The sequence below is a fragment of the Charadrius vociferus genome, unplaced genomic scaffold (assembly GCF_000708025.1).
Source record: "Charadrius vociferus isolate BGI_N301 unplaced genomic scaffold, ASM70802v2 scaffold56, whole genome shotgun sequence".
In the NCBI taxonomy this organism is placed as follows: Eukaryota; Metazoa; Chordata; class Aves; order Charadriiformes; family Charadriidae; genus Charadrius; species Charadrius vociferus.
The window spans coordinates 3,364,826-3,380,091 of record NW_009649057.1 but is presented as its reverse complement, the minus strand read 5'-3'; the positions used below and the strand labels follow the sequence as shown (position 1 = coordinate 3,380,091).

General features: G+C 49.6%; 1 protein-coding gene across 1 annotated transcript in view; it reads left to right on the top strand.

Annotated features, from left to right (window-relative positions):
• PAPPA (pregnancy-associated plasma protein A, pappalysin 1) overlaps positions 1-15,266 on the top strand; it is a 181,814-nt gene that overhangs the window by 149,142 nt on the left and 17,406 nt on the right. Inside the window, exons 16-19 of the mRNA XM_009888046.1 lie at positions 2,431-2,641; positions 3,248-3,419; positions 6,767-6,914; positions 9,804-9,913. Coding sequence (XP_009886348.1) covers positions 2,431-2,641; positions 3,248-3,419; positions 6,767-6,914; positions 9,804-9,913 — 641 coding nt within the window. The remainder of the gene's footprint in view (positions 1-2,430; positions 2,642-3,247; positions 3,420-6,766; positions 6,915-9,803; positions 9,914-15,266) is intronic.

The following is a 15,266-nucleotide window of genomic DNA, read 5'->3' as shown; positions in this document are numbered from 1 at the left end:
CCTTCCTTTGACCTTTCCTTGATCACGGCTGGCCCGGCAGTAATGACAGTGAATATTGCTTCCATACAACCAAAACATGGAAAAGTCATGGGGATAAATCAAATTGAACTCTCTCATCTTCTTTCCCAGGTCTTTTCTGTTTTCTGTGTTCGTCTCCCTTCCATGCCTCCTCCATGTATTTGGAAAGGCAGAAGATTGAAAAGTCCCATGTCCCAGTGGCACAGTCCCCCATCACTGTTTTTCCTAATCCACTCATCACCTCTCTCCTTTTCCACACTCATCTTGCTCTACCTCTGACCTTTCTCTCCTCCTCTTGTTTGGGACTTTCTACATATTTTTTTTCTTAAAAATAACACGCTCTGCTGCCTTCTTTCCTTTTCTCCTGCATCTTCTTCCCTGCTGCTTTTCTGCCAGCGTCCTCATCATCTTCTGAGCACCATCAACTCTTCTGCTCGCTAGCACATTACCCTTTTTGATCTGATCCTCAGGAAACAAGGAAAGATATCATTGTTAATTTGAAGGAATATTAGAGCCAAATTAATGTGTCATCCTGCAGTGGAGTAATCTTAACTGCTGTTGTCAACTCAGGTACAAATGCTGTATAAGCTTTTTTTGTACATGTGGTGTCACCTTTTCTGCTAGGATCCATTGCAAACCTTGGATGAGGCATGGGAAATATTCTTCATTTCAGGGAACGGATACGTTGATTTCTTCATATATAACCAAATTGCTTAATTCTTTTAACTCTGACTTAGGAGGGTAACCACAAGCAGCCAACACACAGTGAAAGTTAAAACTACTCAAAGGGGAGATTTTTGTCAAAGAATTCCCTTTTTCTGTTCATATGTTAGAGGGTCATCTTCAACAAGAGATGTGTTTTCATTGAAAATGCCTGGGATTTTTTTGAGGGGGCAGTGAAGATGGTGCTATTCATCGTGACCAGCATAAGCTTCAGCTGATGACTCCGGTGGGGGCCACTGGAGGGATGATAACCAACCCCCAGGTCAGGAGGTGCAGCTGTGGTGTGTAGCATTACGTCACTTTTGTCCAGAAACTCTGTGATCTGAGGTAAAGGCACCATTTGGTGTACAGCCATCGGTGATGACTAATAGATGTTGCCACTAAGCTTCTGGAGAATGGCGTTGGAGTGACTCATGCCTAATTCAATCACTGACGTCATGACAGCCACTGTTGGTAATGTCACAGCTTATCACTTTGCAGTGGCAAGTATGATATCACCACGGCGGCTCTGCAGAGCTGCTGCATGACTCAGAGCAGAGGAGCATGCTGGTGCTCTAGAAAAGAGCTCCCTTCTGCACAAAATACCTCTGCAATCATCTGCAGTTGGGGAGGGGAGAGAGAAAGCCAGGACTGATTTAACGCGGCTTCTCTTATCGTTGTGGGTAGGGCAGGAGGGCTCCTCCACATACCTTCCTGAGCCCTCCAGAGCCTTTTGTTTTCTTCTTCTTTGAATCCCAGCCTCGTGCCCCGGCTCCCTTCCTCTCCTCTCAGAGCGATGGCATTGCTCTGGGGTTAGCAGTTTGTCAGTATTATTTTGGATAACTCCGAAGTTGGCTTACTGTTGAAAATATGCCTTGTGGGTTGAGAAGAGTTCCTGCAGCAATGCTTGGGGATTTCAATAGAGTATTAGGGATTTTTGAAGGGTTAGTGGCTCATAGCTGTGCTTTGTTTCTTAGGAAAAGCTTATTCCTTTTCAACATACAGTATAAAATAACAAAGAATGTAAAAAACACTGAGACTAGGCTACTTTTAGCTTAACCTTCTGAAGTCAAGTAGGTCATAGCAGAGGCAAATAGATCTATTGTACCTTTTACCTTTGAGGTGCTGGCCAAGAAAGCTTCCTAAGGAAAATGAGTCTCTAATGAGTATTATGAATCGTATTTATCACACTAGTCCCCAAGGACTGAGAGTCCCCAGCTGAGAATGGCTCCTCATTGTGTTGAAGTAGTGACTCTAATACTAACAGATGCTGCTCCAAAAGGCTCAAAATCAGAAAAAAAAAAAAACAACCAGATTCAGGGAAGAGATATAACACAGAAGCAGAATGAAGAATGTAATGGCACCAAACCCTCTGTTAATGCCATGACTTTGGCGAGGAGGGGGTTGATGTATGAAGCAAGCTTCCTTTGAGAGAAGAACAAAATAAGGAAGAGAAATACAAAAGATTACAAAGGCAGTGTGGTTTCCCCTATGCTATAGCATTTCCTGAAATAAGCACTGTCTGCCTGTCATCTGAAAGCAGTCCTTAATGATTTAATGCCATCATCGAGAAAGAGAAAATGCATAGGACATACACAGTTGAATTTGTCAAACCAGCTGAGGTGGCTTTTGATGTATTATGGGTGTAACGACATTTCGAAAAAAATGGTTCTGCTGAACGTTGTTAACTTTGCTCACTGTTCTTCTCAGGAAACAACAGCAACTTGACCTGCATGGAGGATGGGCTGTGGTCCTTTCCGGAGGCCCTGTGTGAGCTGATGTGTCGAGCACCATCCGTCGTCCCCAATGCGGATCTCCAGACTACTCGTTGCCGAGAAGATAAGCACAAAGTGGGCTCGTTTTGCAAGTACAAATGCAAACCAGGTTACCATGTCCCCGGATCCTCCAGAAGAGCGAGAAAGTACGTGAAAGTAATGCCGTGCAGTCAGCATGATTCAGAGAGCCATGAGTTAAAATGATCTTGGGAAAGGGATGGGCTGTTTGTAACAGACTATATGTGCTGTAACGCATATCACTGAGCAACTCCTTCGTGCAGATAGTCGTGCAGTTTCAAGGGGATTTAGGCACCTAGCTCACTTAGGCTTCCTTGAAAATCCTAACCAGCGCTCCAAAAACAGACCTTACCTTAGAAATACCCCTTTGATATGCAGCCTGGGGAGTCCCCTTTGAAACTCTGCAGGAAAGGGTTAGTGCTATCGTATACTTCTGACTCTGCACAAACCCACTTCAAACCAACCACAGCCCACAAACGTGGGAAGTTGAGTTTTTGGGAGACGTGTCCAAGGCCAAAAGAGGAGTTTAGGCTGGGCAGCTCAATGTTGGCTTTGCAAATAATCCTTATTTTTGCTCAGAGACCTTATGACGCAGATTCACGACTTGTTCCCCAAGTGTTAAAAGCTCAAGCACACCCATCCCCTGCAACCTGCTAGCAGAGCTCAGAGGCTGTGGAGGCTCTTAGCTGACTCAGCCACTCACTGAATGGTCTTGTTTTTTTCTGCACAAAAAGGCGAGCATTTAAGATCCAGTGCACTCAAGACGGCACGTGGCTGCCGGGCGCTTGCGTGCCCGTTACCTGTGACCCTCCGCCTTCCAAGTTTCATGGGCTCTACCAGTGCTCCAACGGCTTCCAGTTCAACAGCGAGTGCCGGATCAAGTGTGAAGATGATGACAACCAGTCGGTGAGTCTCTCTTACCCAAATTAGCTCAGCCCATGCAAGCATGGTTTTATCATATGTTCCCTAAGGACCCTGATCTTGGAGGGGCTGAGTGCCATTGAGCTCTTCTGACACCAGAGACAGAGAAGTGGAGAAGGGAAATACGTCATTAAAGTAGAGGGAGGAGACTACTGCAAAGAGCCTGGAAATAACTATTTTTATGACAGTAGTAATGTTATTAACTATTACCCATAGAGGACCAGCAGTGAGTAACTTACTGTTTCCAGACAATAAGTGGCTGAAAAATCTGCCTCAGTGTCTCTATGATGTAGCTAGAAAATAAGGAGCAATGAATGAAAGTAGGATACAAGTTACCTGCACTTGTCCTGGTCGTTCATTTCATTTTACCTTGCTTTTCTCCCCGGTTCTTTTTCTCATTATCATTATATGTATGTGTGCCATATGATAATTTAACTTGATAGGCATTACAACTATTCAGGTGAACTGTCTCTGACCTTTCATGTTTTTCTGGCTGTGAAGGTGTCATTTGGCATCAGGGGTCAGATCCTCATCTGGCACAAATCAGCATGTTGCCTTTGACTTCCTAAGAGCTGTGTTCACTGATACGGGAAGGTCTGGCCTTCAGTATCTTGTTTGAAATGCTTAGTTTTCCTCACCAAAGGTAATTATAGTTTGTGAGATAAGTAACTTCTCCCAGAAGTGCTGCTGCTGCTTAATACGCTTGGGAAGAGAAAGTGGGGATGTAGAGGCTGCTGCTACTACGCGCTGCAGAGAGCAGAGAGTGCTCTGTCAAAGGCTTTTTAATATCATTCCAGATTTTGAGGACATATTAAAAAGGGACCGACGCTGCCCCAGGGCCAGTGATCTGAAAGACACCCCTGGTACCTGCTCCAAACGTTAAAAGCCAATTGCTGCCCCCATTCCCTGCCAGGCTGGCCTGCCCTCTTCACGGGGACCACAGGCAGAGTTTTGCATCAGAGCATCTGGAAAAGGTTTCCTTCTAGAAGACTTCCATGAGGTTACGAGCCTTGTGAAATGAGAAGTTACACACGGGGGTGCAGTTTGGGTGGGAGCTCTGGGATACGGCCTCTGTGGCTTTGTGCATCTACCACTTGCACAGAGTGGTCAGCGTGGCTGAAGACATGTACCATCACTGCCACGCAGGGAAACTGGGGCCACCAGGGTAACGACGACTGGTACAGCGGCATCGTGTTTGCTTTTAAATGAGCTGGACGTGAAGAGGAGCAAGCAGCGGAGTCGGGGTTACAGCAATAATGAAGTGAGCTCTGGAAAGTGAGAGATACAGCTGTGTCTCTATTCACTGTAAGGAAGAGCGTAGTGACTGTCCAGCTGCGAAAGCACCTTGAGCAAGGGAGCAGATAACATCTTGAGAAAGGGATTTGCAGAGAAAGGTATTTCCAGATATCCCAGAAAATAGACTACAGAAGAAGAAGGAGGACTCGTGGCACAAGCCAGAACCACTTGAGAGGTGTTAATTATTTAAGGATTAAACCCCACTAAGTCTCTCTCAGCTATATAAGGTGATAATGCACGTTGCATCCAGGCAAGAAACCCAGCAGGGATTTTCACAAGAGATTTTGCAGGTCAGGGAGTGATGGACAGTATGTTACTATAGCAATGGATATCCTGGGATCTCTGAGTATGTTGCAGAAACGATACAATAGTACCCTTGGGCAGAGTCAGCTCCAGGAACATAAATCAGGTTTTGTGGCTCACCTTTAAAAATCGTGTTTGAACCCTGGCATGCAAATTGCAATGGAAGAGCACCACACTTGCTAAAACAGCAAATTGTGCTCAATTATCAGTTAGCGATCGCTTCCTGAATTTGTCACCACGCTGAAAGATCATTACTCAGCTGTACATATGGCATCTCTTAATCACCAGGAACGTAATGGTCATTTAAGCAGGTATCTCCCCTGGCACCCAGAGCAAGGGTCTTCCATTTCTGAATATTGTGCACAAATCATATGAACAGTCAGATCTAAATTAATCAGTCTCTGCCAAACTGGCCCTTAGGTGAGAGTCACCAAGCTGGATCACACCCTGAGTCCATCTGGTCCATTATCCTTTCATATGATTTGCTTATTACTTCTGGCAATGGCCAGATGTCTAGAGAAGGGGAAGCAGGTCCCACGCAGTAGTCTGCTGATAAGACCACTTTGCATCTCACTAAACATCGTGTTCGTCAACAAAGCTGAGCAAAGAAAGCATTAGGATATTAAGGACAAGACTAACACTGAAGGCTGCGCAATTTTTCACGCCGGTACCGGGGGCTTGTGCTGTGCAAGAGGGGGTGTGGGTCGTGGGGAAGAGCTCCTAAGAAAAGTTCAGCAGCCTCGCTGAGATCCCAGCATAGACAGCACAGTAAAGGATCCCCAAAGATATCCAGCGCAATCTCCGAGAGCCGGGTGGGTTGATTGCAGGCAACGTGCCTGGCATGTAAAACGGACGAGGAGAAGCAGAGATCCTGCATGGTTCTCCCACCCAGCAAGGCCCCCGGCGGGAGGTTTGGAGCCCGGCCACACCAGACGTCCTCCTGTTGAATGTCCCCGTTACCCCATGGCAGTCAGACTCGCAGATCCTGCAGAACAGCTTGCGCAGAAATCCCCAATGCCATGAGGATAGATCTGACAAAAGATTGCCTGTGCACTCCTTTGTTGTTTCTAAAGGGCATGATATTTCCCCTCGGACTTTGGTATTCATTCTTCAGTATCATACAGAGAATCTTTTCTATAAGAGAAATGTCATATTCTATTCCTTGCCCATTCCCACACCAGAGGATTTTTTTTTCTCCTTTCCACCTGCCTCCGTGCGTGTCTGTCTCAGCCTCTTCGCTCGCTGTCACTCAAGGCAGCCAAGCTCTAAAGAGCACGTTCTGCCCTGCTAAGCATCCCTGCTTTCCTTCCTCCTTCCGATGGCCATTGGGGATTCTTTCTTTTTCGAGACAAAGATGACGCAACTAGTTAGAAAATGGGAAGAGGGAAAAGGTTGTCCGCATTCAACACAAACCTCTCAACAACAAGAAAAAAGGCAAATGGGGTGAATACACCTTTATCCCAACCAGAGTGGGTTTATTTTAAGGAAGAGACCTTGCAAGGGCCTTGTAAAGACATTGCATGGCACGCTGTGATTGTATGCCAGGCAGGTTTCATTCTTTTTATTCTTTGGAAGACTCCTCCTTGTCCCCAGGGCTGACAGTCCCAACCGGCGGCTCCTCCAGCTCCAGCAGAACTTTGCTCCCAGCTCAGCTCCGCCCGTTTCTCCCTGCTCAGCCTGTCCTTGCCGTTGTTTTTGTGACCATCCTCGTTATCTCCTTCTCTCATTCCCAGGGCCGTGGAAGCAACGTGATTCACTGCCGGAAGGATGGCACCTGGAGCGGCTCCTTTCATCTCTGCAGGGAGATGCAGGGCCAGTGCGCGCTGCCCACGCAGCTCAACAGCCACCTGAAGCTGCAGTGCGCCGGCGGCTACGGCATAGGTTTGTGAGCATCAGCCCCCGCCGTCTGCCGTGGGGGGACGCAGCTCAGACGGGAGCAGGGAGCGGTGGGACGGGAGATGAGGAGGAGGATGGGAACGTGAGGGAGGAAGGAAGGAGCCTGCAGTCCTTGAAGTCACCTTCTCCTTGTGGACCTGTTTGCCTGAGTGAGAGGCTGCTACAGGAGGCTTTTCAGGGAACTGCTTTTAAGAAACATGAAGCTTTGAGAGGCCAGGCGTCACGTAACGTGCTCTGAGCGCCTGCTCCTTCCAGCGCTTCCAGTTTCATCGCGTTCCTTCTTGGCCGGCTGGTTTCAATGGGCAGCCAGCATGGCAGACTACTCCAGAGACACATCCAGTCCTCGAAATATAGGGAGAGATTGTACCTGCATTTGCTCTTACACTTCTGTAATGTCCCCCTCCTCCAACCAGCCGCACACACAGACCCCCCCGAGGCGGAGAGGCAGGAACCTGGCAGGGAAGCACAGCACCAGGACAGTTCAGGTCTCTCCTGAAAGAATATGACACCAGCCGAGCATCGCCTTTGCTATGACAGTTGTCTAGGAGCTGTTGTAAGCCTTGGCTGTGGATAGCGAGCTGCTCCAAAAGTCTCTGCCGCTTTATACTTCACTATTTCACACGGAGCAATCGAATAAATCCTGGAAAGGGGTGGGGAACCGAAGTCTAGGGAATACAACAAGCTGTCAGTGTCCTTCTCGGCTTCCCATTCACTCCAGACACAGAGCTGATATTAGTGCCTAAGCCTCGGATTTCCCAAGTTTTCCCCCTTCCTTCTGGGGTGCCTGCTCACTCTCCAGGGGGTGATGAGCATCGGGGCGCTTCCTGCGCTCGGCTTTGCTTTGTGTCACCCAGGCAGAGAGAGAGATAGACTCCACGCTGAACTGCACACACTATATTGTATTTTCAATCCCTGTTTTTGAGGTCTCCCCGCTGTAAGGGCTGCAGGAGGAGCTGCACTGGCTGCAGCCCGCGCAGACCTGCGAGGCCCCTTCCTGCAGCCCCGCTGCCAGCCCCTGCCAGCCCCCTCCTCCCTCCGCCCCGTCCCTTTGAACTTGGAGAAATTTCCTCGTCGTGCGGCTCCCTCATTATATCGCAGCCATGCGAGGGACCACGAGCCTCCTTGTGTTCCCTCCCCAGGGAGGAGAACACGACCTGGATGAGATCACCGCTCTGTAATGATGCCAATTACAGATCATATATCAAAACAATTCCGACCCGCTCCTTTCCGTAAGCATAAATGGCGTGGCGGCGCACGGGAGAGCGAGCGGCGAGTGGGCTGCAGCGACTCTTAATGTGGCGAGGCGTTTTACCCTTGAGACGAGGTTACATCCCGCGGCCGGCCAGATTTTCACAAGGAGAGAAGTGCCGATTCCTGGTTCGGAGAGGAGCATCTCGGTGCTGCCAGCAGGAGGGTGTGCGGCTGCCCCCGCAGTGGGCGCCTCAGCCCTCTCCCAGCCCTGCCCGTCCCAGATGCACGGTCCGGTGGGCCCGATCCTGGGCTGGGACCACACAGCTGTCGTGGAGGCGAGGGGCTCATGGGTCAGATCCTCCACGAGCGTGTGACTCTCTCTGGAGAGAGAGGAAGAGCTCGGCGAGGGCACAGCGGCCGTTGGCTCTTATCCTCAGCAGATGGAGACATACCACACACTTTGTTAGGCTCGCCCAGCACCACCTTTCGGGATCAGGTTGTTGGGGTTTTCTTCTCTTCTTTGTGGTTTTGGAAGCCTGATGGATGTCCTTCTGAGAAGGCACTCTCCTGCCACTCATGCGCAGTGGGGCTGGTATCAATGGGCCTCATCCAGCAGGTCCCACGGAGCCGCTACCACGGGCGCTGGGAAAGCGAACCAAAGGCCAAGCGCTCCCCGTCTTGTTGGCTCAACAGCCCGGGTCTGCTCTGCTCCCGCTGACTCCTCCGTGTGGGAGTACGTGAGAAGGCAGAAGCAGGTGGGGAAAATAATAGCATCCAGTCGTGGTCACTATGAATCCCACACACCTTCGGTAATTCCTCAGACACCTAATCTGCCCTTCCAGGCTGAGGTGTGTGTTGAGCCAAAGGTTCAGCTCTCCAAACCAGCGCGGAGATTAATTCCTCCCCCAGCGCTGATTGGAGTGCAGAAATCCTAATGACATGTTTGCAGCAGCTGTGCCATTCAAGAGTGATTTTCCAGGGGGGAAATGGTAATGGTCCAACACGCTAGGGCTTACGGTTGTGTCACCACAGGGCTCTGGGATATTGCTGCAGAGTATCACAGCATGTTTTAATAAAGAAAGGACAGGATTCCCACTGGGCATGACAGTTAATCAGAGAAAAAGCAGGTTTATGTGTGAACAAAGCCATCATTACCTCTCTACGTACGTCTTAACGACTGGGGGACTTAGGTGATAGCTCGTCTGCAATATCATTAGGTTTGGTCACCCTCCGAAAGATTATTATTGAAGGTCTGTAAATCTGACAGATCAAACGGTAGGTTTTTGTCATGTCATAGGTGAGATGAGTTCTACAGCCTCTGCTTAATCAGTCCCATTGCTTGAAAGAGCAGTTGAAATGGAAAAACCTTTGCATCTTCTTGATGATCTGAAAGCGCAAAACCTGACCCCCTTCTTGGAGTTAATAGCCAGAGAAATACCTAGATATGCAGCTCGTACAAAAAAGGCCCTGGAATATCCGCCACCCCCACGATCTCCTGCTGAGATGCAGGGTTGTACTCAGCATTTCACGTGCGGCTAGAAGATATGTGATAGTTACGGTTGACTGCTAATTGCAATTTAGGAAAAACGAGCCCTAATCCTGTCCTTCAGCTGGAAGGATGCTGAAAGGGTCAGAAGCTGCTTGCTTTATCCTTTAGCTTTATCCTCTCTGTGTTCCGTGCAGGCGCGGAGTGCACCACCTCATGTCTGGATCACAGTCACGAGCCCATCCTCCTGCGCGTGAACGAGACTGTGCAAGACATCCAGCACTGGATGAACCCTCAAAGAGTGAAGGTCAGTGCCTGATGGTTTCACTAACTACGTCCCTTGTTGCATGTCTATGTGCAGTGAGTGAACAGCGTTACCCGGGGTTCATTCAATGAGGCGAATACACGGGGAATTTTCCCCTTTAGAAGAGAATTCCTGATATTTGTTGTGTCTTTGCATGTTGTTCTGGTAATGTGGTGGCTTTCTCTCCAAGTTGCTTTGTCTCTTGTGATTTACTGGTGAAAGTCAGTTCAAGGTAAAGGCCCCAAATCAGTGCGCTCAGATCCACCCATCACCCACAGTGGGTCTGATCTGGAAACACGATTCGTTACACAGGAAGATGTGATGGACAGTGAGAGAAAGGGCATTGGCCCGGTTTCATTTTCTTCCTCCTATTCAGTATTTTGCATTCTTTGGGTGGCAGGGCTGGATTTTTCCTGCACTGCTTTTGGATGACAAAAGCAGCTGATACAGAGAGTATTTCATTTCCCGAACCGGCGGAGCCGGCTGAGTCCTCCCCCCGCCCCTTCGCCCGCATGCGAGAGATGCCGGCTCAGCACAGCCCCTTCCAGAGGTCACCACTTCTTCCTCCTGCCCGCTGCAAACGCACGGGCAACATTAACCGCTCACGGCACTCTCTCCTGTGCACCCTTCAGCGCACACCCGCGTCGGTCTGTGCCGCGGGGGACATGCTGCAGACAGTGCCTTGCGCACACGTGCCACTCGCAGCAGGTCGCTGCTTGGATTCGTGTTTGCGCTTGGGTACCAGTGGGAGATGCACTCATCTCCCTCTTTCTGAAAACCCTCATGCCATCTACGCAACTGTGCCCTCCTGCCTGGAAATGTGTGTAACCGGGCGCTTGTGCCTATGCGGTGTTTCTGCGGGTGTAGGCGTTTATCTGGACGTGCCCAAGTACCAGTTGGAAGACGCCGGCGCATCGCATGTCACCGGGCTGCAGGCTGCTGCTGGTGCTTGAGCAAACACTGTTGGCTTTTACAAACTTGGCCTTGGCTTTGCAGGAGTCCATTTTACATTGAACTCCTTGAACTCCATTTAGGAGGAGAACGAGCAGCCAACACAGCCCCAGCATGTCCTGAGCAGCTCTGACACTTTATTTGCTTCTCTACATGGCTAAATATGTACCATGGGTTTGGGATTTTTGAAATCTGGCCTTGGCTGTGGATAGCGAGCCGCTCCAAAAATCTCTGCCACTTTATACTTCACTATTTCACACGGGGCAATAGAATAAATCCTGGAAAGGGGTGGGGGACCTAAGTCCAGGGAATACACAAGCTGTCAGTGTCCTTCCCGGCTTCCCATTCACTCCAGACACAGAGATGATATTACTGCCTAAGCCTCGGCTTTGCCAAGTTTCTGGCATGAAACATAAAGAAACCCCCTGTCTCTGTGTTAGGGGCGATTGCTCACTGGCCCTCTCCCGAGCGCTAGACTTTAAAGTGGTTTTGTAATTCATGGTGAAATAAAGTGACAGCTTCCCTCTCGTTCTCTGCTGTGCTCCTTCGTTTATTGATGCGGGTACGCAGAGGGAGCTGTAACGAGTTTTATACCTGCAGGTCTCAGGAGGGCTCATTAGGCAGCAGGGAAAACATATAGTAGTAAAGGGGGAGATGCGGGGAGCGAGGGATGGAGGAGAAATCATGGTTTCCGAGAGTACACTGGTAAATAAGACCTTTTTTGCCCTGATGGATCTAGCAAGAGCTTTAGGCTGTGAACAGATACAGGTTCGACGCCACAAACACTTTGTAACTAGAGGGTGAGATTTGGGCTTGAAAACTTGTGTCGGGAGATGGAGGGGAGCCTTTAGGAGACGAGCGGGATGCTGCCGAGACACGCCGGAGGGGATTTTTTTGGTAGCTGTAAAACATCCATCTTATTCAACTCTGCAGATAAGGGGATGTCACCCACAGGGAGCGGTGCCTCGTGGGGTGTCGTTGGGGGGAACACCGCTGCTGGTGGGACTGGGGAGACCCTGGAGAGACGGGACTGGGATGCCTTAAGGGAAGGTCCCCATGGCAATGTGTTATATATCATTAATAATATGTGTCTCTAATTACGGTCAGTGACAGCTTGCTGTTGTGCCGTACGAGTAAAGGAGCAGCTGGTTGCATTTACACGGCGAGGCTTTGTGGATCTCAAAGTACTTGAATGACGCAAAGGAAACACTTTTAGTTACTTAATTTCAATAATACAAATAATGTACAAATGAGTTCAGGATGAGAAGCAGATAAAGGCAGGAGCGATCTCTGGAGTTTACCTTTGAGAGCACAGGAGCAGATAAAACATAGGGAGGGCCGGGGAAAAAAAAAATAAAAAGGATTTGTGTGTGGCTGCTCAAGCAACAGATGTTATGGAAGCAATGTGGGAAGAGGGAACCGTCCCTCCTCTGAGGGTTGTTTAGAGCAGAGCTGTGCAAATCACTTGATTTTTCGGTTCGCTGGAAGTTCTGTCAAATTAAAAAAAAAAAAATGTTTTCTCCTAATCAAAGTGACTTTTTTGTTGTTGTGATTTTTGGTGAACCAAAAAATTGGAGAAAAACCATGTTGGTTTGAACATAACTTAGCATTTAATTTCCAAGGATTTTTTTAAACTTTTTGTTTAATGAAAACAAAAAAAAAAACCAAACCAAACTTAGAAATTAAGCGTCCTCTCAAAGGAACAACAACAACAGATATTTCATTTTGAAAAAATGTCTAAGTATTCCTGTGTTTTTCACAATTGGTTTAGGCTGAGTCGCTTTGTTGGGTCTGAAACAGTTTGCCGAAATCAGTGCAAGTTGGCAGTGTCTTCCAAATCAGTATTTTCAGCAGGGGAAAAAAAAAAAAAAAATCACCTGAAATCTTCTGCGTGTCTGTTGTTCCGTGGCAGGCCGTGTTGGGAGCCACCGTCGCTTTTCGCACAATTTCCCATTTACCATGAGCGGGTAAGGGGCAGCGAGCTGTGGAAGACACCTATAGATAGAGCTGCCGAGGCTGCCGATGCGGGCAGTGGGGAGAAAAAAGTGAAATGTCTCAGAAAGACGGCTTGACAGCTCTTTCCCCTTGACTGCAGAGAAAGAGGGCGGACACCTAATTTCTGAGGTTGCCTGAATTTGGGTCCTTGCCTTTGTGCTGAGCAGGAACGGGCCAAATCCTGTACAAACACATGCGAGCGCAGGATAGCCTTGAAAGGGTCGGCATGCCCTGACTCTGGCTACCAGCGACGCTGAGTGTGGCCGTGGTCCCTCCGCACACCTGGGACGCTGCCCCGCTGCTGGTGTTGTGTTTTCCCGTGGGCACTGCAAGCCCTGGGGTTTTGGATGTCCAGAAGTCATTAAAGGGAATTCTCCTTAAATACTCCCCTATTCATTTAGGCTTTGCAGTTTTCTTCCTTCCTTCCCCTCTCCTCTTTCCATGAGCTCATTTTGCAGGTGGGGAAACAGAGTCACGGAGTGGTGGAGTGACTTACTGCAGTGGGGGGAAGGCAGGACTTCCCACCCCGTCTGTAGCTACAGGAGGAAACAGCCGCACAGCGCCATGTCTCCCCTCCTTCGGCGGCAGCAGCCGATCCCCTCACTGCCGCAGCATTAAGCCCACGGTTAATTGGCATGTTCGGTTAGTGCCCGAGGAGAGAGTTAGCTGAGACCGGTAGATGCCAGTCCCTGGGCTTTAGCCCTGGGGGACACTTGACCCATCTAAGGTGGAGGAGAGCTCTCCACCCACCTCTCCTGGGGAAACCTAATCCCCTCTGCAGCCCGCAAATGGTTGACATCATTGTGTTAGTCCCACCATGGGAGGGAAGCGCGTGACCGGAGACACTAGGTCTTCCCTCACAAGGAGAAAATGACAGCTTGATTTGCTTTCTTGGCTCTTTGTTACCTACTGTGGGAGTGCATCCCGGCTTCCTCTCCCTTCGCAGCAGATGGGGTCACAGCCACCAAACCGCAGCTGGAGCTGGATGGCGTTTCTGGGATGGGGACAGGACCAAAGTCAATGCCCCCGGCTGCGCAGCACGGCCCGCGCGGGAGGGCAGCTGTGCTGCAGGAGCTGATGCACGAGGGGAGCCGGGGCCATGAGGGCGGCATATGTCACCGCAGCGGCTTGGAGCACGTGGCGGCACAGGGAAGGGATGGGGCTCACAGAGAGAGTGGCCAGATGGGCTTTATCCCCGTGCACCACCTGGCAGGTGTCGCATGTGGTCCTTCCATCCACCTCTTACTGCATCCTTTGTTGGCCCTGGAAGTCCACCTTCCTTTCTGCGCGCACTGATGCCATCAGATCCTGGTCATGTCCCGCAGTGTATTCCATATATTCTATATCATTCCTTGCTTGCTTTTTATACGTTTGTTTATCTCAGCTGCCCTATGGCACCTTTGTGCCTGGTAGCACTGCAAGAGGCAGGAACGATGCCCAGCAACCTGAAACATCCCCAGTTTCTTAATTTTCCAACCCAGGCACTCCCTCTGTGAACAGGCCCTCTCCTGTCCTGCACCACGCACCCCACAGCAGCAGCTTGAGGGTACAGACGGGCTGGGTGGTGGGAATTCAGAGTTTGGAAGACCAAGAGGAGTTAGGGCCATGGCCGAGGGGCCTTCCCTGAGCATACTCTGCTTCCAGCTCCGTGAATGGTAGAAGGATCGAATTCAGCTGGAGTAGCTCTGATGGTCTCCACTAGCCTAGCAAGTATCATCTCAGGAGAGGACGAAGGAACTGGGACTAAGCCATGAGCAGGTGCCACTCAAGAGCAATGTGGACGTCCCACTGGCCCCGTGATCAGTCTAGCACAAGGTCAGCTGGTTTTCCTGCACTATGGAGAGCGGTCAGGGGCTGCCCTCCCTTTCCCCGGAGGCTGTGCAGCCCTTGGGATTGAGATGGCCTTGAGTGAGAGAGCACTGTCCTGGCAGAGACTTCACCTTCCATCCGTTCCTCTAAGGGAGGGCGCTGGGATTTTAATACCAGGAAAGCAGTCAGTGCATCTTCTGCAAGGGATTGCTCTCACTGGGAAACCTCCTTTCTTAAAAGCCTGTTTCAGAGCTATTTGGCTGCTTTTGTTATCTCCATGTGCTCACACACATTCACACATATCGAGAGGTTTTGTAAATATTGTTGCTTCTTACCAGGGGAATGTGAGATGCTCTTTGGAAGTGCACTGCTTCTACTTATTGTCTGGCTGGCCTTGGCTATGGGAGGCAAATGCCTGAGTTTTTCTGCTTTGGTTTGATTGTTGGGTTCATACGCTCTTGAACCGCTTCCTTTACTCTTCCCCCTCCCAGTCTGTTGACTGGCCTTGTTTATTTTGAAACCCAGTTTCCTTTCTTTTCCCTCTGAAGTGCAATAAACAGAAGGGGGGGGGGGGGGTAAAAAAAAAAAAAATACCCATTTT